Source organism: Teleopsis dalmanni, chromosome 2 (genome assembly GCF_002237135.1).
Source record: "Teleopsis dalmanni isolate 2A chromosome 2, ASM223713v2, whole genome shotgun sequence".
NCBI lineage: Eukaryota > Metazoa > Arthropoda > Insecta > Diptera > Diopsidae > Teleopsis > Teleopsis dalmanni.
The window spans coordinates 99,580,250-99,603,746 of record NC_051847.1 but is presented as its reverse complement, the minus strand read 5'-3'; the positions used below and the strand labels follow the sequence as shown (position 1 = coordinate 99,603,746).

General features: G+C 32.7%; 1 protein-coding gene across 2 annotated transcripts in view; it reads right to left on the bottom strand.

Annotated features, from left to right (window-relative positions):
• Positions 1 to 3,602: 3,602 nt before the first annotated feature.
• LOC119686216 (netrin receptor unc-5) overlaps positions 3,603 to 23,497 on the bottom strand; it is a 41,511-nt gene continuing 21,616 nt past the window's right edge. The window contains exons 4-12 of one of the 2 annotated variants that reach the window (XM_038100729.1): positions 19,621 to 19,826; positions 13,693 to 13,771; positions 10,453 to 10,623; positions 10,334 to 10,387; positions 8,582 to 8,809; positions 5,445 to 5,573; positions 5,231 to 5,381; positions 5,100 to 5,173; positions 3,603 to 5,021 (exon numbers count right to left, since the gene is read on the bottom strand). In XM_038100729.1, the coding sequence (XP_037956657.1) occupies positions 3,703 to 5,021; positions 5,100 to 5,173; positions 5,231 to 5,381; positions 5,445 to 5,573; positions 8,582 to 8,809; positions 10,334 to 10,387; positions 10,453 to 10,623; positions 13,693 to 13,771; positions 19,621 to 19,826 (2,411 nt within the window). In that variant the 3' untranslated portion in view covers positions 3,603 to 3,702. The remainder of the gene's footprint in view (positions 5,022 to 5,099; positions 5,174 to 5,230; positions 5,382 to 5,444; positions 5,574 to 8,581; positions 8,810 to 10,333; positions 10,388 to 10,452; positions 10,624 to 13,692; positions 13,772 to 19,620; positions 19,827 to 23,497) is intronic. The other variant, XM_038100730.1, reaches the window with a different exon arrangement.

The following is a 23,497-nucleotide window of genomic DNA, read 5'->3' as shown; positions in this document are numbered from 1 at the left end:
AGAGCGCATTTCTTAGTATTGAATCGAACGCCGCCTTGAAATCCACGAAAAAGACATAAAGTTTTTTGTTTTTGTCAATATACATTTTTGCAATATTAGTTAAAATAAAAATATTATCCACAGTTGAATACTTTTTCCTGAAACCTGATTGAAATTCACTTATCAGTGCATGGTTATCAACCCATTCTTGTAGCCTCTCGTTCAAAATAATTGCAAATACTTTCGCCATGGCATTGTTAAAAGATATACCCCTATAGTTTTCTGGATTCTTTGTGTCGCCTTTTTTGTACGATGGGAAGATAATCGACTTGCGAAAAGAATCAGGTACATTGCCGCTGTTGTAGATATAATTAAATGATGCTGTGATATTTTCAATAAATAGATCCGAAGCATATTTAAGGAATTCCATGGGTACTCGATTCTCTCCAGGAGCTTTATTATCCTTACACTTGTGCAATATTTTTTTGACTTCTGCTACTGTAATCGTTCTATCTAGTTCACTCATTTCAAGTATGGGCATCTCATAACTTAAACTCTCATTATGTATGCTGTTGTTTAGTATCCGCTCAAAGTGTTTACTCAGTTCCAGTGCGTCCAGCTTTGCATTTTTTATATGGCTAGTCCCATTCAGTTTTCGAACTTTGCCACAAAAGGATTTACTGTCCTTTGTTGTTGCTATTGAGATAGCTAGCTCATTATAGTGAGTCGCTCTTTTATGCTGTAGAAGTTCTTTAAATTTGAGTCTGTACATTCAGCATTTTTGAAGTTCTGCACAGTGTACAACCTATAATACACACTTCTATCAAATGCATTGTAGACTTACCTTGTGTTCTGAATAGTTCAGCATGCAATTATCAGGGATACCAGTGCACAATAGAACTCAAAGGTCTCGGTGGACCACTGATTTTAAGAAACTTCGAAAAATGAGTATATAGAGTTAGAGTTCATTATAATTAGAGAAGCATAGAACTAAACATATGAGGACCAGCATCTTAATATATAAATTATCGTTAAATTGTAATAGTAATAAATATTAGGTCTGTTTCACGAGCTACTCGTAGTAACTTTGAGTAACACTGTGTATACACAGGTGCGTTCCATCAGCAAATTTTCGTGTAAATTTTACTTGTGATTTACTTGAGTTTTACTATGAGTAGCTCGGGGAACAGACCTATTGTAATTGTAATAACAAAAAATAAAAAATGTTTTAATAACTATAGTATTAAATTTTGATTAAATCTTTTTCGAAAACTTTTAGAATTAAAAGCACAAATTAAAACTGGGGAACCAAAAAAAGTTTTAAAAATTATAAAAACAAGCAAAAAATAGAGAATTTATGAACATTGATTTTAACTTTTACTGTTTCAATAAAAATCATTTCAACTGGAAATCTCTTTAAGGAAATTTAGAATAATTGACGACATTTGTTAATTTAATGTTGTCCAGCAACAACTTTTCAACTTAAAAATAAAACAGATATTTTCTTTCTCTGTTTATTATAACTGGCAAGTCTTCAAGTCATTAAGTATATTATTGTAATATATTCAACGTAAATTAATGCTTTATTAATTGAAAGAAAAACAATTGCTTTTCAATTAGCCTTTATAAACCTTCCGCTCAAAAAGTACACGGATTTTGTACATAAAACACACAAATTTAAATTTTATTTCAAATTTATTTTATCTCCTTCAATATATGCTCCTTCTGAAGCGATACATATATGCCAACGATTAACCCAATCTGCCATACACTTTTCGTAGGCCTGTGAAGGTATGGCTTTTAGTTCCTTCAGCGAATTCTCTCTTACCGATTCAATCGACTCAAAACGCTTACCACGAAGGGGCAATTTGAGTTTCGAGAACAGGAAAAAGTCGCACGGATCCAGATTTGGTGAATATGGTGCCTGAGCGATGACAGTGGTGCCGTGTTTGGTCAAAAAATCGCATACAACAAGAATTTCCATAGTAAAAATCGCTAAATGCACTTGAGGTAGTCTCACATTAACAGCTGCTGTAAACAAACTAATTGACAGATGGCGCTCAAATTTGAACCATATGTCAAGAAAGGGTGTACCAACAACAAAAAAAAATTTTTGAAAAAGGTCTATTACTTAAGGAGTAGTTAACAAACAACAAAATTCGGATACTTTTTGAGCAGAAGGTCTTTTGTTCTTAGGCTTCGAAAATGTCTTTAATCAATTGTCTCTTATAGAGGGTTGAGTTTCCGATACATATAACTTTAAATATGTAAATAACTATTACTTCCAAGTAAAAGACTGTCTCTTCTTGTTGAATTTAGATAACATTTTTTATATTCATGGACATGCAATAAATACTGTTGCTATTCAGAATCCTTGCTTATGTGGGTATCGTAGTCGCAAATTTCCGTTATTGTAATATTATTTATATCTCTATTTGCATGAATTATAATTTAAAGATGAGACCCCATATTAAAACGTTTAAAAAGTGCCTTAGATGCTAAAGTAATGAATATTAGTCGAGCTTTTACCAATAAAAATCCCAATCTTTAAACTTTATTTGTAGCTTTTTCGTGGACATTAGTGTTATATCCATATCAGCTGCATACAATAGTTTAATTTTCATTTTATTTTTTATATCACTGCTAACATTTTAAATATCAAATGTTTCTTAAAATAGTTATAAATAAAAAGATCTACACTTAAGTGTCCTACTATCAAGGATATTGCGATACGTCTTTATTTCTATTATTTTTTAAAATTTTTTGACACATTTTTCTCTTCAGCTAAGGTACTAGAAAACAATATAACTTATCTGATCAGAAAAAAATGTACTTAGGGCCACCCTAATGTTAATATATATAACACAAATTAACTTTTTCGGCTTTACCTCAATTTTGTACAGCACGAAATATACCCTCACTCCCACAAACTCTTTTGTACTGGATTCACACGAGAGTTTTGTTTATAATTTTAACTGTCATGTTTGTAATTTCAGCCGTCAATTGTTGTTGCTTTCAATGCTAAATGAAAATTTTTGACAGCAAAACTAACAAACAAAACTCTCGTGTGAATCCAGTATTATTTCACTTAATTTAAGTAACGAGAGCAGAAAATAAAAAAAATTCAAGTAACTTGACTTATTAAAAAATTGAAGACTAAACTTCTAATTTCTTAGAATATTTCTAAATAAATTAAAACAAAATTCAAAATTTCAGGGTTTCAGAAAACATGAAATTCATAATTTGAATTTGTATTTTGCTTTGTACTTAATTGAGTAAAAATATAAAAAAAATCTGATAAATATTTTTACGGTCCACAGTGCGTGGTTTTTGGTTAAGAAACACTTCTCTGGGTAAACTTAAAGCAAATAAGAAAACTTGTAAAATCTTAAAACAATTAATGTGGCATACGTTTTTCACTTTTTTACTTTTTTTCATTTTTATTATTATTTATAAATTTACATGTTTTTATACATTCATTTAATGTCTCAATACAAGAAATAAATTATAAAATATTTCCGACTTCATTATATTCGTTCAACAGCTGATTACAATAGTTAAATAGAATATTAATTTGCTGTAAGCATTTTGGCGAAGTTATTAATAATAAATTCAGTTGTGCATGATTTTCAACATTTTTCATTTTTATTTCAATCTTATAATCTTATCTTAAAAAATTTTAAATAAAAGGCAACTACAAAAATAAGTTTCAGTAAATTTAAGTCAGATCCATAGCGGCCCAATAGATTCGGTAATAATATCAATTACATCTTGCCTGCCCATTTCCTTAAAAATAAGTAAAAGCTTTGTAATACTCTTCAATGCATTGTTTTCTTTACATTCCCACAAATTTAAAATTTGTTCGGTAGGTGAGGGCTTCGTTGCAAAGTAGGCAATATAATGATCGGTATTTAGTTTTTTTGCCAACATTCGCCAATCATTTTCGTCTGAACGTGGTGGATCCAGAGCTGTGCAAATCAAACGTTTTGCTGTGCGAGGTAATGGAGTTATGCTAGTTGCAACTGCATCATTCACAAAATTTCCTTGATGATCTAAGGATATCGTAGTTAGCCAACTCGTATGCGCATCATTTATATGCTCGTTTTTGGATAAGATAAAAGACTGTATGTTTTCGTGGCTATATGTGTCATCACTTTGTCCAAAGTCTACACAATATTCAGACGACATTTGTAGGAGTTCATCTTGTTTAAAATTAAACTCGCAATGTAAAATTGAGCAATTATTAAGAATATGGTTGTAAGGAATTGTATGTACGTGAATGGCTGAATTTATTTTTTCCTTATCTTGACTGCAAACTCTAATATTTAAACTACATTTATTTAAAAAGAAAGCGAATGTATCACTTTGTCCCATAAACGTTCCGCCTAATTGTAATTCAATATTTGTACAAAGGTCTTTATTATTAGGAAGATCTCTAACCACATATATACGTAAACTACTATTAGTGCTATTTGGTGCTAGTTGGCTAAATGCTAATAATTTCATTTTAATTGAAGGATTAGTACATAAGTCAGATTTTGGACGTGCAGTAACTGCGAATCGTCCCAACTGCTCTGTCATAATATATATATGTCTCTGCTCAACTTGCACGAAAACGGGAGTGTTAATTGTTTCCTCTCCCACAATAATAATTTTACGCCAAGTTATATTAATATCATCAAGTTCGTTATCGGCATGAAAGACATTCACACTCCAAAGGTCATAATTTAGGAGACAATGGGGAATTTTTAATATGACAGGTTTCAAAAAATTAAAATTTTGTGGAGTGCAATGAACTATTGCGGAGCAAAGTAGAAAAGAGTCTGTAATTGGATTTGATACTCGAAAACTCTCATCACCAAGCAATGTAAGTGATATGAGCTTCTTTTCGGTTTTTCCTAAAGCGAGATCTGGTACATAGAGTATAATTTCTCCATTATATAATTTTAAATCACCACCATTCCTACCCAGTTCTTCATTTGTTTCGTTTTTAGCTACGGATGAAATAGTTTCCATTTTTTTTAAGTCGACGTTTGATTTCACTGCAAAATATATATTTAAAACGTAAACAAAATCAGTATTTAATCTAAAATAGAAAATATTTGAGCAGACACACTTACCTACTACTATATTTGTAGAGTCTACGCTTTCAGAGAGATTGCTGATATCTAGCTCATCAATTGGATTAGCGTAACTAAACCAAAACAAATGTTATATGCATGACTTTAAAAATAATAAAAATGCGATTTACTTTGTTAAATTTGGCACATCATAGTGATGCTCTGTCATTCTATACCCAGGATTTCCATTTATAATGAACCTTTGATCAGTGCTTATGTAATCGTAGCATTCGTTCACTGAATCATTATGAATTCGAACAGATTTTTTGTCTAAAATATCTTCTATTTATATTCAAAAATATTGAAATAAATAAGTTAATAATATAAATGTAAATTATATTTTACCAGTTTGAGTCATGTTGTAGTTATGGTGAAAATTTATATTTCTCCGACTGTAGCATATTATAATAATTCCAAACACAAAACACACAAGTAAAATAAAAGCAAATCCAATGTAGAAAGACCAATCAGAATCTGAAATTTAATATAAAAATATCAGGTATAAGAAAATAGAATAAAAAGTATTTATATATTTTACACCGTCATCCAAATTAATATTTGATAAATTTATTGGTACGTTCGAGGTATTCGTCTAGAAATACGAAGTGATTCCCTGGTCTAATAACTCGTATATTGGTATGAGGAAAGTGGAGTCTACTTTAAATATTTACTGAGATACAGGGTGACAAACAAAAATCTAGCCGAAGAAAACGTTAAGCCAAAAAACGATTATTTAAAAAAAAAAGTGCATAAATTATTCAGTGCGTATAAATGCCAATGAATAAATTTGTGCATATTGGTTGAAAAAAGCAGTACTTTGTTGCTTTTAAAGAAATTTGGAGCATTATATACCATAAAGCAATTTCTTACAAAAAAAATAAAAATGCAAAAGATTATATGGTATCAATATTCAAAAAATGAAGAAAAAAAAAACCTGAGGTTTTCCAAATAAAGTCAAACTTCCATAACGCGAACTTCTATAACTCGCATTTTCTATTAGTCGAACTAAATAGAGTGCGAGAGGGTTTAGTGAGCAAATTACATACAATTAAAAAAAAAATTCTTAAACTTGAAGTCACCATAAGTCGAACCTTATTTTGCAAAATAGTATTTCGAGTTATAGAAGTTTGTAATTAAAAATTTATAAAAAAAAACTTTGAACCACCATTAAAGTAACCTACCTAATTAGGAAATATATTGAGGAATATATTGATTATTGAAATATTGAGGGGTTTTTGATTAAAAGTTTCTTTGTATTGATATTTTTTTCACTCTGTATTTCGGTAAAACACAAATAATTTGGCAATCTTCCATCGCCACACAGAAATAAGGTTTTGTATATATACTTTAAGTGTATATCATGTGAATATAAGGGGTTATCTTCAAGAATGGTTTCCTGTCGCCAATGGTTTGGTACTGATATATATTGAAATGCAGTAATTCTATTTGATACAACTTGTTGATGGTTTCGGCCTGCACCGAAATTATTTAATGCAAAACAATTTCCAAATCTGTCTAATTATTGCTTCCACTTTAAAGTTTAAGTTACCTTTCACTCTATTAATTAGTGTTGCTCTAAAAAAAGCCGCACACAACTCTAAGCATGGAATACTTTGCTTTTTAATCGGTTGCAACGATTGATTTGGAACATGTACCAGACTATCAGAAGATGTCCGTCTTTCAATTTTGTTCGGATGTATACAAAAACCTTCTCAGAAGTGTCACAAAATTAATTAAGGTCCACCGATGTTGTCGTCTACTGTACAAATAAATGCTTTTCAATTAAATTAATGAAGTAACCTCAATTTGTCGTAAAATTTGATTCATTTACTGTTTGATTAACGGTTTCAAATATTTTAGCTATACTTGAAGTTATTGATGGTTAGTTACGTTTCGTTAGACGTAGATCTATTTTATAATGAACTTATTAATTGTCGATTGCACACTAACCACAATATTTAGATGGACGTTTGTTATTCACTGTTGAAATCTAAATCCTCTTAATCTTGTTTTGCTATATTTTCAAGCAACAAAGCAAATTTCATTATTACTTTTTGTAAGTTTTTATCGATATCTGAATATACACCGCAAGTCTATGTTTGCTAAGTTAATACATTGTCACTTATTTTTTCTATTATCATCTAAACTAGTAGAGTATTTTGTAAAGGCAGAAGATTGTTACCAATTCTTATTGATTAGATAACAGTTGATTAGATAATTCTGTACTTAATAATACATTTGCTTAGTCAATTTATTTGTACATCGGCTTAATTATTTATTCGTACTTTGTTCCTTATTACTTCGTATAATTATATGTGGCTGTTCCCAACATAACATAACCCCCTGTATAACTACTTCTTGTTTGGTTATTTCACTGTTTGTATCTTTTAAATAAAAAAGTGAATTGTGTTTTTTATTAAATTATTTACAATCATTCGAACTACAATTAATGCACAAATGCATCTGCTTAACTAAATGAAAAATCTTACGGGGAGATTCTGAAAGAAAAGAATTGTACAATCAAAGCTGTGAAGTAATGAATACTTTTGTAATTAGATTACCCTTAATTACTAATTACAGGGTAAAGTAATTGGTAATCAAGTTACTAGATTACAATTATAATTGAATAACCCCATTACTAATTACAAGTAATTTTCAAAAATAATTGATGGAAGAAAGAGCATCGGAACATCTGAGCAATTACAAATTTGTTGGATTTCATATATTTGGTTGTAAGTCGCATTCATAAGTTTGTTCTCTCATATATGTATGTATTCATAAATATGAATATCAGCGTTCGATCTACAAAATTAAACATATTCATAAATTAATTTTTCTAAAAATTCATTTAAAAATGCATGAACCTAAAGTTTATGAAATAAAACAATAATTAAATAAATTTGAATATTTCGTTGATATATAGTGCATACAGTGTACGTTTGCAATCTGTAGTACCTGCAGTCTCAAAAAATTATTTACTAATAATTAAATACTAATAGTTCCAAGACCACTGATGATGGGTATTTAGCAACACTCCAAAAAGCTGTATTGTCAGCCAAAAATTTAATTAATTAATATTATATAAAAAAAAATTTTGTTGTTGTAGTTCAATAATTTTCAAAAGCTCCTAAAAAAAATGAGCAATTCAAAATAAAAAGAATATAAACAAGCAATTTAATAACAGAAACAAATATATATATACTTGCGCACATATATTTATGAATTCGTGCGTCATAATAAAAATATCACACACAACCTAACAAAAGAAAGAATAATATTCACCACAGTTTCTGTTAAATTAATAAAAGTCGCTTTTCTCATAAAATATTATGAAAATTGCATAATCTACAATACCCGGTTGAACCCAAGTGTTTTTCTTATTTAGAAAATTATCAATAAAATGTTTTGCTAAAACGATGTACACATAATCTAGTAGTAATAATATATGAATAAAATAATCCGTACATAAATTTAATATTTACCCAAGTCGTAAGTTTTGCATTGATTTCCTCGGCATTCTGCTGTTTGAATATCCTTTCCCAGACAATACAGTTTATTAGCTTTAACAGCACTCAGTTCGTTATTGTTTAATCCCAAGTAAAATTCTTCGGATGTTGCTCTATCACCATTACTTATAATACATTTTCTTGTTCTATATTGTAAGCACTCAGCCGAACACAAGCTCCATTCCGTCCATGAAGACCATTTTCCTAAAAAAAAAAGTTTGCAAAATTATATCGTAAAATATTTAATACTTCTATATAAAACAATATTTTTTTATTATATATTTTTTATGTTAATCTACTTCCTTTCGATATCTGTCTGAAATGTACTGAAAAAAACTGACAAGTTATTTGAGTTTCTTTATTAAAAGTAAAGATTATAGCCGCCTAAAAAAATATTGTAAACAATCCGGAACAAAAAGTAATCTACCATAACTTTGTAACTACCGAACAATTTAATTTTTATGCTCGAGTTGTCTAAATCACCAGAAGTTTTAAATCACAAAGACCGATCAGGTGACTCTGCAGAATATGTTCCGCCGAATCGCAAAGCTTAACGACCATCCGGTGGCTAACATTAACTTAATGTTTATATTGTACGCTACGGGTACATAATATGATAAATATGTTTTCACCATACTCAAGTATTGACAATGTAATACAGCGTAAATATTTCAGCGATATTTTGATGAGGTGCATAGTAGTGCGATTTTGTTATTTGCTCAATAAACGAGATATACATTTAATCTTGGGAGAAATACGAAATCTTCAAGTTTATTTTTAAGGGCATTTAATCGACAAATTTCATTTTCAATTACTCACCAAGTTAATACGCTGTACTTCTTACCGATCATAGCCTAGAAACAGCGATCAGCGATTCTTGGTTATAGGTAACTTCTATACGTATTTTATTACGGGTATAGATATAACTCAAGGTAAGTTGCAGGAATTGATTAATAACAAGAAGATAAAATACAACGTAACTCCACGTAGATGCAAGCGATTCAGCAAAAAGCACTGCATTTCTGCATAGTGGTTGAAAACATTTGGTGGCTACTCAATGCAACTCATAAAAACTCAACAGAGTTACAACATATATGATAGGAATCTGGTCGCTATTTATCATAACCACAAATTTTAAACACATAGTAGAGAAGAAGGGCTACACATTCCTAGCTAATCAGAAAGCTATCAGTTTCATTGGATAATGTACCACAGACATAAGATATGTAGCTTTTAAAAACTACAGTGTGGCCAACTTCGCACTAAACCGATCCTAAGAAGTAAGCATTTAGACGTTGATTTAGAAGTCGTATACATTTTATCCAACAATGAAATATTAGTACAGTTAAAATAAGCAAATATCCTCAATGTCAACAATAGACTACAGACCACAGTTACAAACAGTACACCGTTTTAGAGTGTTTTAAGTTATTGCAAAGCAAATCCGTTATGAAAGTTATGCTTACTCTAAAGATTTGGAACGATTGTTCTCGGCACAACATATTGAGATCGCACAATCGTTGCTTGATGAATCCAGTTAATGCCTTACTGACAAATATCGTTTTACCAATTTGCTAGATACGTGTTAATTCTTTTTAATGAATTGATTTACTACGCTTAGAACATAAAATATTTTCTAATCAATAATAACAAATGCTTTAAAGTACTTAAACCGAATACGTTCAAGCGCTTCTAGAACAGTCATTCTAGATATCTTATAACACTTACCACGTTTGTTGAAATACAAATCAGGGTTCTCATTTTCCATAAACTTGAAATCATCTTTAAAAAAAAAGTATTGTAATGAATTTTTTATTATTGTTTTTTTTTTTGCGAATCATACATACCAGAACACGTAATACAATCTACAGATTTTTCAACTTGACGACCAGTACATTGTTCCCCACCATTTATTGGTTTTGGATTGTTACACGAACGAGATCTTTTCTTTCCTTTACCTATATTCGCACCACATTTACAATCACGCCAATGACTCCAAGCACTCCATCCACCATTTACTATAAGAACGATATTAGTTACACGGTTTATTATTTGGAACGAAACATTTTAATATAATTAATATAGTAAACTACAATAATATTAAAACTATATGCAAAACTACAAAAACTCAACTATGTTTAATACAGTATAATTCGCTTAGCTGCATCGATAAGATAGTTGCATTAAATTATATTTTTTCTGCACTTATGGTTTCATTTATATGAAAATAATTACATTTGCTGCATCCCAGTTAGTTGCACTTAAGCGCCTCGTATCGGCAGACACATATTCATAGAAAATGGCTATTTTCTATGAATATCGTCCAACTTAGTTGCGCCACCTAGGAAACGAATTTGCAAACAAAAAATATATGCGTTGCCAATAAAAAAAGATTCTTTTTATATTCGATGAATGTGGCAACGCATGCATTTTTTGTTTCTGCGCATGTCTGTTTTTATTTTGCTGTGATCATGTATTTCTATCAAGCACTAGAAAATCTATTATCGAAAATATTGATCAAATCATGGAAATTGTCGAGCCCGATCGTCATATAAGCACTATTTCATTTGCCCAAGAGCTAAACATTCCACAAAAACCAAAAACCGTATAGTTGGCAAAATTCTCATTATAAATCTTCCTCGTGGGCACCGATCGGATAATGGACACCATCTGTTCTTTGACCGGCCTAGTCATGAGATTCTCGGGTGTAACAACTGAGAAATATGATGCGATCTAAAAATAAGCAGAGATGAAGCTAACAAATCAGCAGAGCTTGTGTGTGTGTGTGCACGAAATGACAAGCTGCTGTAAAAATTTCTTCGTGGTTAGCCAAGCAACTATTAAAGCAATGAAATCATACTGGTCATAATTAAAAAATGTTCCTAGCTCAATCAATCTGGGACAAATTAAGTAAAGCGCCTGCTGTGTAACTGCCCGGCTCTCTTGAGAACTCTACAAAAATATTTGAGGGCTGTCAATTTTACAGGACTGGAGCACATGCTTGAGGTTGATGTTGTAATTCTATTCGGTAGTAACACATGCATCCTGAGTGATAATTATGGCTAGGTATAAGACACTGATCTGGTATCATAATGGACACTAATAGTCTACGCGTGGCATTTTTGAAACCATTTGAATAAGGCTGGATACGAAAAGAAAATCGATGTATAAGTCGCACACAAGCTAACACAAAAAGACCTTATGGACCAAATTTCCATCTGAGAATCGTTACTAAATCGGAACAAAATCAACCCATTTTTTAATTATTTGGTGACTGGTGATTAAAAGTTGATCACTTACGAAAGTAGAACGTCAACCGAAAACGGTTGAGGTCGAATCAGGGTGAGCTGATGGAAACGATGATCAAGGAAAGTTTTACAATATGTTTAGTGGGATTGGCAGGGAATTATCTACTATGAGCCGCTTCACTACGGTCAAACACTTAACTTGGCACTGTACCCGGACGGTCAACAATTGGACCGTTTGATGGAAGCAATCGTCCAGAAACGGTTAGCTTTGGGCATTAGGAAAAGAATTGTGTTCCATCAGGACAACGTCAGGTCAAACACATGGATATCGACATCGATGACTCACCAAAAGGAGTTTGATTTGGAAGTTCATATGTATTCACCTTATAGTCCAGACCTGTCACCAAGTGATTACCATCTATTTCTGTCCACTTCCCTCCTGATTTTTTTGGTGAAAAATTCGCTTCAAGAGAAGTTTGTGAAAATCGACTTTCTTAATTTTAAGCCAATAGTGACGAAGACTTCTATGAGAGAGGCATAATGAAATTACCTTCACGGTTTGTAACTGTGACTATATTTAATATTTTGTTCTTGACTAATGATATAATGTGTATAATGTTAGTGCATCTATAACAAAAAAAAAAAAAAAAAAAAAAAAAAAAAAAAGAATTGCGTGGCACAGTGAAAGATATTCCATGAAAGGAAGAGGTTATAAATAGTATTGGATTTTCTTCGGAGTGAAAGCGCGAGTTCTCTATTCGAAGAGGTACTCGTTGCAGCAGATAAAGAAAAACCATGAAATAATTCATTATTACTATTATTTTTATCAATATTCTCATTCTTTTATTCCTCTGGTGGTTTAAAATGGCTAGTTTGTATACGATTCTTTTTGACCTTGAACTCTATTTAATGCTTAGGTTTCTTTAATTAATAGCCCTGGAAAGCGGAGAAGTACATAACCTATTCATTTAAGCCAAAAGAAATATTTGGCTTGAGTGTAGAAACTGGACTACACTCGAGTACTAAGAAACAATAACAAATATTAAAAAAGCAAAGAGGGTATCATTTAAAAAATTCTGTAAGAAATCTCAACGACACCTTAAACATTAGATTATAAAAATTCGTTTCTAAAGAAAAATCGGTCACAATTGGTACTAGCGGATGCCAGTGGCAAAGTTTAACGGAATATCTTCTGTCCTTCTATAAAAAAAGCTATTCAACTCATACCCTTTAAAATGAAGATTGATTATTGAACTTTTACTCCAGGAAGCATTCTAAAAGGATGAAGAACAGTCTATGTAGTATATATTCCGAAAGCGGGTAATCAAAATATCTGACATTTGGTAATCTAACAAACTGTCAGAGTGGCAATCTCTTTACATTACTACACATATATTCCCAGATGGTATAATGCAACTGCTCAAAAATTTGGGTTATGAAGAACTCAAAAAAGATGGGAGATTTAAAATTCAAAGAAAAGATGGCCCAATTTCAACTAATTTTATACGAACAGCATTAACAATGGTGCAAAACTAATGCAAAAGACAGAGAATGTCAATAAAACTATCATTGCTCTCTTTATTAAGAAAAAGAAATACCATCTTAAACATGATCTACGGTAACATAAAATGAATTATTTCTGCAATGAAGCTAAATATCTAAATAATTCCAATCAGCAAACTGAACTGTAATGTTAACCTAAATCGCACAACAGTTCAACAAACTACAATTTTTTTTAACCTTTGAATTAATATAATCTTTATATACAATATAATATCAGATTGGTATTCATATAAATATATATTCATATAAAATAATACTTTCTTGTCAATAACTTACCATATACAATTAAAGTTGCAGCATCTGATATCCTTTTCCCAGCGATATTTTCAGCACCACAGCTATAATTGGCGTTATCCTGTTTAAGTAAACATATTTCAGTCAAGCTCTTGCACATTATAGATAATAAACATATATTTATATATTAATGTGTTGTACGTTTTTGCGCAATATCTTAATTTGCAATATTAGCAAGGTGTCAAAGAAAAGTCTTAGACAATGTTCGATCAAGTTTGATGTCTCAAAAATGATTTATGCAAATAATTTAATGATAGATAATTAAATAGTTTAATGGACTAAAATTGCTTAGCTTGTGGCGGTTGCATATTCACCACTTGAAATTGAAAATAAGATTAGTTGGCCATACAAGAAAATTTGTAAAAAGCTAAGGACATTTTTATTTAGTAAAAAATGATTGTCATTCTATTTGGGATTTGGAAACTAAGAATCAAAAACGAACACGTATAATTTTATCACACGAATTATTATTTTTTGTTTAAGTAAACAAAGAAACAATTAAATTAAGTAGGGTGAAGCCTAGAATTGGTGACCCCGACGTAATCAAAAATGTCGCAAGTCGAAACAAGCAACAATAACGTACCATATAGAAACAACACACCTGCAGATAGTAACATACCAATTGTTTACAGAAACGAACAACCTCGAGGTGACATTTGCCGTATCGGTATCAAGGCACCAGCATTCTGCAAGAGGGATCCAGATCTGTATTTTATCCTGATGGAATCCCAATTCCGAAATGCAGGAATCAAAACAGACCAAACCAAGTATGATCATGTAGTCGGCAATCTCGACAGCGCTACTTTAAGAAATATCGCAGACATCGTAAGAAGCGATTAATTCAAGAATTTGCAGACTCCGAAAATCGAAAAATGCGACGACTAGTACAGGAGTGCCAGTTAGGTGGCAGCAAGCCAACACATTTGTTGCGCACCATGCGAGATTTAGTCAGTGGTGCCATGAATGATGGAGCAATAAAACAATTGTGGCTGGATTGTTTGCCAGAGCAAGTCCGAGCAGTCGTTTCAATTTCGGAAGCTGACTTGGACAAATGTGTGCAACAGGCTAACCTGATGTTGGAAATGGGAAACTACAACTCTGTAGCTATCATGTCATGAAAGCCATAGACGCCTTGAGTAAGCAGGTTACGGATATAAAAACTGCACAAAGGTGATGTAGAACAAGATCTTAAACTCCAGATCGTCCGCTTTGTACTGATTCGCAAGTAAGACGTTATCCTATGTGTTACTTGCCGTGTAGTTTCAATCCGCAGGGAAACCAGTAGAGACTTGATCGATGGTGGCCGATACATCGCCGGAGGTGACAATGCCTGTTTCAAACAATTACAATAACGAACCTAAGACTACGGGTCGCCACCAGATTATCACCACTGTTCAGTCTGTTTTTTCACGTGTATTGCGGCTAAATCCGCAAAAACTGCAAGCAGCCAAGCAGAAGTTCGAGTATATTATGAAGCAAGGGATTTGTATACCATCCAAGAGTGAATGGGCGAGCCCACTAAATATGGTGCAAAAAGAAAATGGCTTATGGCGACCTTGTGGCAATTACCGCCGCCTTAATGCCTTAATAGTTCCTGACCGCTATCCCTTTCTACACATGCAATATTTTACGCATTCGCTAAATGGAAAACGCATTTTTACAACGTTGGATTTGGAGAAGGCGTACTTTAATATACCTGTTGCGAAAGAGAATAGAGAAAATATAGCAATAATTACATCTTTCGGCCTGTATGAATTTATTGTCATGACATTTGGACTTTGTAATGCACCACAATCATATCAAAGGTTCATGAACCAAGTTCTCTTTGGGTTTAATTTTGCCATATGTTATATTGATGATATTTGTATCGCATCCGATAACATAGACGAGCACATACAACATGTGCGCAGTGTGCTACAACGACTACAGGAACATGGCCTTAAAATAAACATTGCGAAATGTATGTTCGCACAGGAAGAAGTAACATTCCTTGGTCATCTCATTAATCATAAAGGAATCCGTCCACCAGGAAAAAAATTGAGACGATTGCACATTTTCCAAAATCAAGGGTAATGCATGAACTAAAAGGAAATTCATTACAATTATCAATTTTTTTCGACGGTTTATTCCAAAAGCGGCAGAGATCCAGGGACGGCTTCAAAACTTATTTATGGGTAACAAAAAACAGGACAAAACTGTTATTGAATGGACCGCGGATGCAGATAACGCATTTGCGGGATACAAAGAAGCCTTAATTAATGCAACAACAATGGTTCACCCAATCCCAGACGCAAAACCTCGTACTCCACGTGGATGCCAGTAACGTAGCTGTTGGCGCTGCATTAAATCAAATCAACAATGGACAACTCGAGCCTTTGGGGTTTTACTCAAAGCGATTGACGAACACCCAAGTCAAGTACGTATGACCGTGAGTTGCTCGCGATTTACCAATCGGTCAAATATTTCAAACATGCAATTGAAAGTAGACGTTTCACTATTTTCACCGATCATAAGCCGATAACGTATGCATTTCGACAGAAACCGGAAAAGGCATCGCCACGCCAGCTGAGACATTTAGATTACATCAGTCAATTCACAACTGACATTATGCATATAGTTGACAAGAATAATCCGGTAGCCGATTTTCTGTCACGCATCGAAGCTGTCAGCAACGAACACCTAGTTGACCTTGATCAATTACCAGCAAGCCAGAAAACCGACATTGAAACAAATGGTTTTCTATCTAATACGAATAAATCTGCACTTCAATTGCAATGGATAGTCAATCCAAATTGATCTAAGGAAGTTGCATGCGATGTATTATCAAATCGTGTTCGTCCTTTTGTAACTGAACAGTTTAGATAACGCGTCTTCAATTCAATATATAATTTGGCACATTCTGGTAGGCGAGCCACTATTAAACAAATAGCAGAGCGTTTCGTATGGCCAGACATGGCTAAAGACATTGCGATGCGAGTTAAATTATGTCTTCCGTGCCAACAAGCAAAACTCACATAACAGATCAGCGATTTTCAATTTGGACATTCCAAGTGAGCGGTTCGCTGTAATCCACATTGACCTCATTGAGGCTCTACCATCGTCAAACGGTTACCGATATTGCCATACATGTATCGATCGGTTTACCAAATGGCCAGCAGTAGTCCCTATCGAGGATGTACATGCCAGCACCGTGGCCACAGCACTCATCAATGGATCATGCACTTTGACGTCCCGAAGCAGATCATAACAGATCAAGGAAGACAGTTCGAATCAGAACCGTTCAATGAACTGGCAAAACTCATTGATGCCAAACATATCCGAACTAGTCCACGTCATCCTCAAACCAATGGGTTGATTGAACAATTTTACCGGACTCTGAAAATCGCAATGAAATGTAGGCATAGGCATCAATGAAATATTTTTAAACAAGACCTCAAAGCAGCTCCAGCAGAAATGGTATATTGGACATCTTTGCGGTTGCCGAGCGATTTCCTGTAGCAAGGTAATAATGACAAGTTCCAGAACATGAATTCGTGGAAAACATGATGTCCCAAATACGATCAGTTCCCACATCAAACCACTCAAAAGATAAGGTAATCTTATAGAAGGAACTGTAACATGCTATTTACGTATTTTTGAGGGATGATAGTGTCCGCTCACCATTAAAAACACCGTATGACGGGCCATTTAGGGTTGTGAGGCGTTCAGACAAGACGAATGACCTTCTAATCGAAGGACAACCGGTGCGGGTGAGCGTGAATCGGGCAAAGACAGCATTTTTATCAAGCGACTACGAAGACGTAAGCCCATCACGTACGTACAGAAACTATGGCAGATATTCGAAAGGATACCAAACCCAGTAACGTAACAGGAAGGGGACGATTAATGCAGGTTCCAAGAAGATACGTTAAATTTGACTTAACATGACATCGCGCCTGACTCAGTCACTGCCAGTGGAGTGGTGTGGCGGTTGCATATTCATCACCTAATATTGAAAATGATATGAATTGGCCATGCAAACATGAACAAGTAAAATATTGAAAAGAAGATGAGTTGCCCATACAAGAAAATTTGTAAAAAGGTAAGGATAATTTTATTTAGTAAAAAATGATTGATTCTATTTGGGTTTCGGAAACTAAGAATCAAAAACGAACACGTATAATTCATTCACACGAATTATTATTTCTTGTTTATGTAACCAAACAAACAATTAAATTAAGTAGCGTAAAGCCTATAAGTTATTTGACTTAAAATTTTTTCATGTTAATTAATCATTAATTATTCTTGAAAATAGAAACACCTTCCAATTGTGGTCCAATTAAACTTGTAACGATGCGTTTTGTTCGCTGATAAGTTCTGATGTATGCGTAGTCCGAGGGTTGTTGCAATTTATTTTTTTTTTACTTTTTGAAGTCAAAGACAACTTGATGGATTTAATTTATTATTTATTAAAAACAAAATTTAAAAATCTAATATAATTAAAATATACTGTTAGTTTAATAATTCGTTTTTTCTGATTATTTCTTGGATGTTAATCGTGTTTTGGTAACTGGTCTGGACGTTGTATGTATGTTCTCGATCAGACGACACTACTCTTGATCAGACGACACTAGTCTTGGTGTTAGGAGAAAATATCATTAGCTGGGGTTTAGAATCTTATGCGGAGTTATTCAATCCTAAATTCACAATCGACTGGTCAAGATGTGTGATGACTACCTTGACACGATTTACATACAATATCTACTGGTCAAGATATATGATGACTACCTTGACACGATTTACATACAAGATGTAGTGATCCAGATGTATGATGACAACTCTGCCTTGATGACTATAATCTTTACTGTCTTGTTTTACAAAGATGTATTGAGTTTTTTGTGAGTTCTTGTGAGTTTTTTTTTTAATATAAAATATATATTATATATATTAAAAAACTAATCTATTTTATTTTAGATTATATTGAAATTTCACAAACTGAGTAAAATTAAATTGAGTGTTGAGCGTTAAATACAATGTACTGTGATATGTAACAAAAACGTCTTTTGTAGTTATTAGTGTCGAGTTGTTATTGTTTATGTTTATATTGAATTTATGTAGATTAGAAATATGTAAAAATATCCGTCCTTACAAACTGTAATTTTTTGAAACACAGTATTTCTATATGTAAAAGTGGATCTGAATATAACAACAAATATGAACATATGCAATCTTTATCTATTCATGAAGATGAATAGGATTTTTTCAAAACTTTGGTATATTTTTGTGTATGATCGTGAAGGTAACTGTACGCTCAAAATAATGTGTCAAATTTTGTCTCAGTTATTATTTTTGGGTCAAAAGTTTTTTTAATACGAAATCTTATCTTTCTAACGTCATTTGAACTTATACAACGTGGGATACAGATAACTAAGTCAATCTATTGGGGAAATAATGGATTTCTTTTTACTAGACCTAATAACAATATATATACTATTTATACTAGCCAAAGATACATATATTAAGGATCAAATTAAAACAACTAACAGAAAAACCTTTATAAGGCTTTTACGACTTGAGAAAGCACCCCTAAATAATAAATAATTCGCATTTACGAACATTTCATACAAAAGCATTGAAACACAAATGATAAATATTTTACCTACTCTAACATTTCTCGCTTCTAAAATTACACGGAAATATAATCATTACAGTAAGCAAGATATCTTATAAATCTTGAAAAAGTGGGGATTTTTTTAAATCAGTTTACAATTTAACCACTATAATCACAATTATTAATCTATTGTTGATCACATAGTATAAACATAGCATCCAATATTATACGACTACAACTCAACAATGTAATTGTACCTCTTGTATATAACATATAATTAATTTTTATATAGCAAAATTAAGATTCATGAATCAAAATACCTGTAAGGAACCTTGTTGAATTGCTAGTGTACCCGACAGCGAAATTAAAAATCCTTTGTCACTTGCATTGCTAATAGGTACATTATTTTTATACCACGTAATCTTTGGTGTCGGCAAACCAGGTGGAGGTTCGCAGTAAAATTCAACTCGAGAGCCAATTTCCACTTTTAAAGAAGTTGGTGAAGTCAAGAACTGTTTACGAATATCTTAAAAAATAAATAAAATAGTTCATGGTTAATTAATAACATACAAGCTAAACAGGAATTTTTTAATCTTTATAATAAATTTATGAATATATATTTAATGAAATAAATGGTAATAACAGAGTTTTATATAACATAATAGGGGTATTCAATTCCTCTTGTTAACTCACTCATTGCAAGGTGCACGAAATGCAAGAATGCTATACAAAAACTGTAAGAGTGCGACAACACATCTTTTGCAGAATTGCATCATCAAAATGAAACAGCAGCCGCATCACATTGAACAAAGAAAAATAAAAGTATAAGAATACCGCGAACAAGGGAAATACGAAAATTTATAGATGTTTAAATTGAAAAATGAGCTTTTAATATTCTGACTAAAGGTTTTAACAAATTGTTAATGTAGTTTGTTTTCAATAATGTATACTTTCTATTTGTAAGGTGTCCGCCATACTATCACTAATAAGCATTAGCGCGAAGTTTAATAATTTAAATTCAATTTAACAATACCCGCTCGATATTCAACTAACTATTGTTTCATATCGTTTGGGTTCATCAGGCAAAAATGTGACTTTTCGCAAAATGGCTACATTATTTTGTGTTGGAGATAGGGAACAATTTATAAGATTACCCGGTCTTTCACTCCATATTGGAACTATAAACCAAATTGATAACGTGGCCATGCAGCTGAAAGATAAGATATAGTAGAGAAAACTTATCATGAGCTTTCACATTGCATTGGATATATTAACGACACTGAATTAAAATTTGCCGAAGCACCAGTGATTAACTGAAAAAGTATATTCAATAAAAGTACAAGTCGTAACTATCAGCTAAAGATTCGACAAGTTGCAGTCGGCCACTTTGGAAGTCCACATGATGGTCGCATGTTTCATACAAGCACTGTCTGTATCCAAAAAAAAAACTTTATTTTCTTCAGAACAATGATTAGCAGCCGATGTTGCTTATTTATTACATAAAACTCTTATAACTCCTTTTCAATCAAATTCCTAACAGCTTGACTACTCCAAACGTAAAACTCTTAACTTACGTCGCAGCAGGTTTCGTGTAAGATTTCTGAAAGAACGCTTTGGTAATCTTAAGGAGTTAAGAATATCGGACTGATACGGGTCATAATCTTTGTTCAAATTGGTTCCTTGTTTGTTACATATTGCACAACATTTTACGAACCTCATGGGATGATACGGAACATGTGGATTACGTACATGACAACGAGGGAGCATCAAATGAGCTTATGCAGAATGAAACTAGTTAGATAATTAATGAAGGAGAGTCGAATTGCAAATTTTAGTATATATTTTAATGTTCGCCAATCAATAATATACGAATATAAATATACAATAAACACATACGTATATTTATATTTAATATACGAGGGCGGTTTGATAAGTCAGTGACTTTTTGAATTTCCCGCGCAGTTACTCCAAATGTAACAATGCTGCCGTCAATTGAAATCTACCAGTGGACAAGTTTTTAATTTAGAGCAAGCTACGTCGTTCAGTTGGTGTTTGATAGCCGTTCAGAGCAGACAACCTCGTGAATTTTTACGAAAATGGAAAATAGTGAACTTCGTGCTGATTAAGCATTACTTTTTACGTAAAAATACCATCACTGAAAGCTAGGAAAGACTTAATAAATACTACGGGGACTGGACATCATCAATTTCAATGGTTAAGAAGTGGTTTACAGAGTTCCGTTGTGGTCGTACCAGCAGTAGTGACGCCAAACGTTCAGGTCGCCCAAAAGAAGTGATCACGTCGGAAATCGTCAATAAAATCCATGAATATCAATATGATCCAATATCAGGATGATCGAAGAATGAAAGTGTGTGAGTTGGCTCATGCTGTAGGTATCTCAACTGAACGGGTATATCATATTTTACACAAATATTTATACATGAAAAAACTCTCCGCGAAATGGGTACCGCGATTGTTCACACTCGACCATAAGCGCAATCGTGTGACCACTACAAAAGAGTGTTTAGTGATGTTCAGCCGTAATCCGAACGAATTTTTGCGCCGTTTTATTACTGTGGACGAAACAATCGAAACAGGATTGCTAGGGGTGAACGTGGACCAAAGAAGGCCAAACAGAGTCTGTCAGCCAACAAGGTCATGGCCACAGTTAACAGATTCGACGTTAATTTAAAGCAAAAACGGCCCCATTTGGCGAAGAAGAAAGTGATTGTTAAGTTTTATATTAACTTTATTATAAAAATCAATTGTATCAATTATTGTAATTGCATTATTATTATTATATTAATTATATGTATACATAAGTACTTTAAATTAGCTTCTTATGTTGTTTTTGTTGTTGGTTTTATTTGTGTTATCAAATATTTTTAGCAATGTTGCTGGCTCTCACAACTAAATATTCGCACGCTAGCAGCGTGCCAGACGTAACATGATCATCTTCACACGCCACTGTGCAAGGTTGATAAGCATTATGTTCATTTTCTTTTATCGTGTGTTCGTTGTGAGTTGCAGCAATAGGCAAGCCGCTGCGACAGTTCTGTTGTTCCCACAGGTGCAATATGAGTTGGCGCATGGCTTCAGTGATAACACATTTAAGTCACCAAATTTGTGAAGCAGGTTGATATATGGCAAAATACATATATCAGCTTGCTGGTTGCATTAAATAGTATAAGCATAGGTAATGCACATATTTCCCACGAATGCCCTTGGCCTTGAATGTTCAAAGTCCATCGGATAACAAATCGAGGGAACTAGGTGCATTTCCTCCTTTACCATAAGCTTAGTGTTACGAATTTTGTATAAAAGCACAACATTTTTAATAAACATCTAATTCAATTTCAAAACCTGAATTCAACCAAGTGTTTTCTTTTGGTTTAAGTGCCTAAAAGAACCTTGAGCAAAGTCGGTTTATGTGCCGAATTTGAAAATCAATAAATAATAAAATAAATAAAAAAATACCTATATATATATTCACATATATATATAGCTATTTATAAATTACGTAACTGGTTCATGTGCCGGATTGCGTAAATGAATTACTAAGCTGGTTAAAGTGCCGGATTAGTGAATCCGTATCAGACTAGGTACGGAGGATAACATAAAGAGTAAAGCTAAGCTGGTTCAAGTGCCGGATTAGCTAAAATCTGTATCAGACTAGATATAGATCATAACAGTGATGTTCCATCAAGACAATTCACATGTGCACACTTGTCTAGTCACGATGGCCAAAATCCACGAATTGGATAACGAACTGCTACCCCATCCAACATATTCTCTAGATTTAGCCCCCTGTGACTATTTTCTGTTTCCAAACCTAAAGAAACGGCTGGACAGTAAGAGATTTGAGTCGAATGAAGAAGTCATTACCGAAACAAACGAGGATTTTGAGAGCTTTGAGAAAACCTATTATTTGGAGGGAATAAGAAAATTAGAAAAACGCTGGACTAAATGTATCGAGCTAAAAGGTGATTATGTAGAAAAATAAAATGTTTATTTGCCGAAAAAAATTTGTTTTATTCAAAAAGTCACTGACTTCGCAAACCGCCCTCGTATAATTAAATTTTATCTGACGATTATTAGAAAATTTTAAACAATCAAAATTTTAACAAACAAATATTTCAACAAACTTCGCCACCAAATTCGAATTCAAAAATGAGAAGCAACAGGTGCCAAAACACC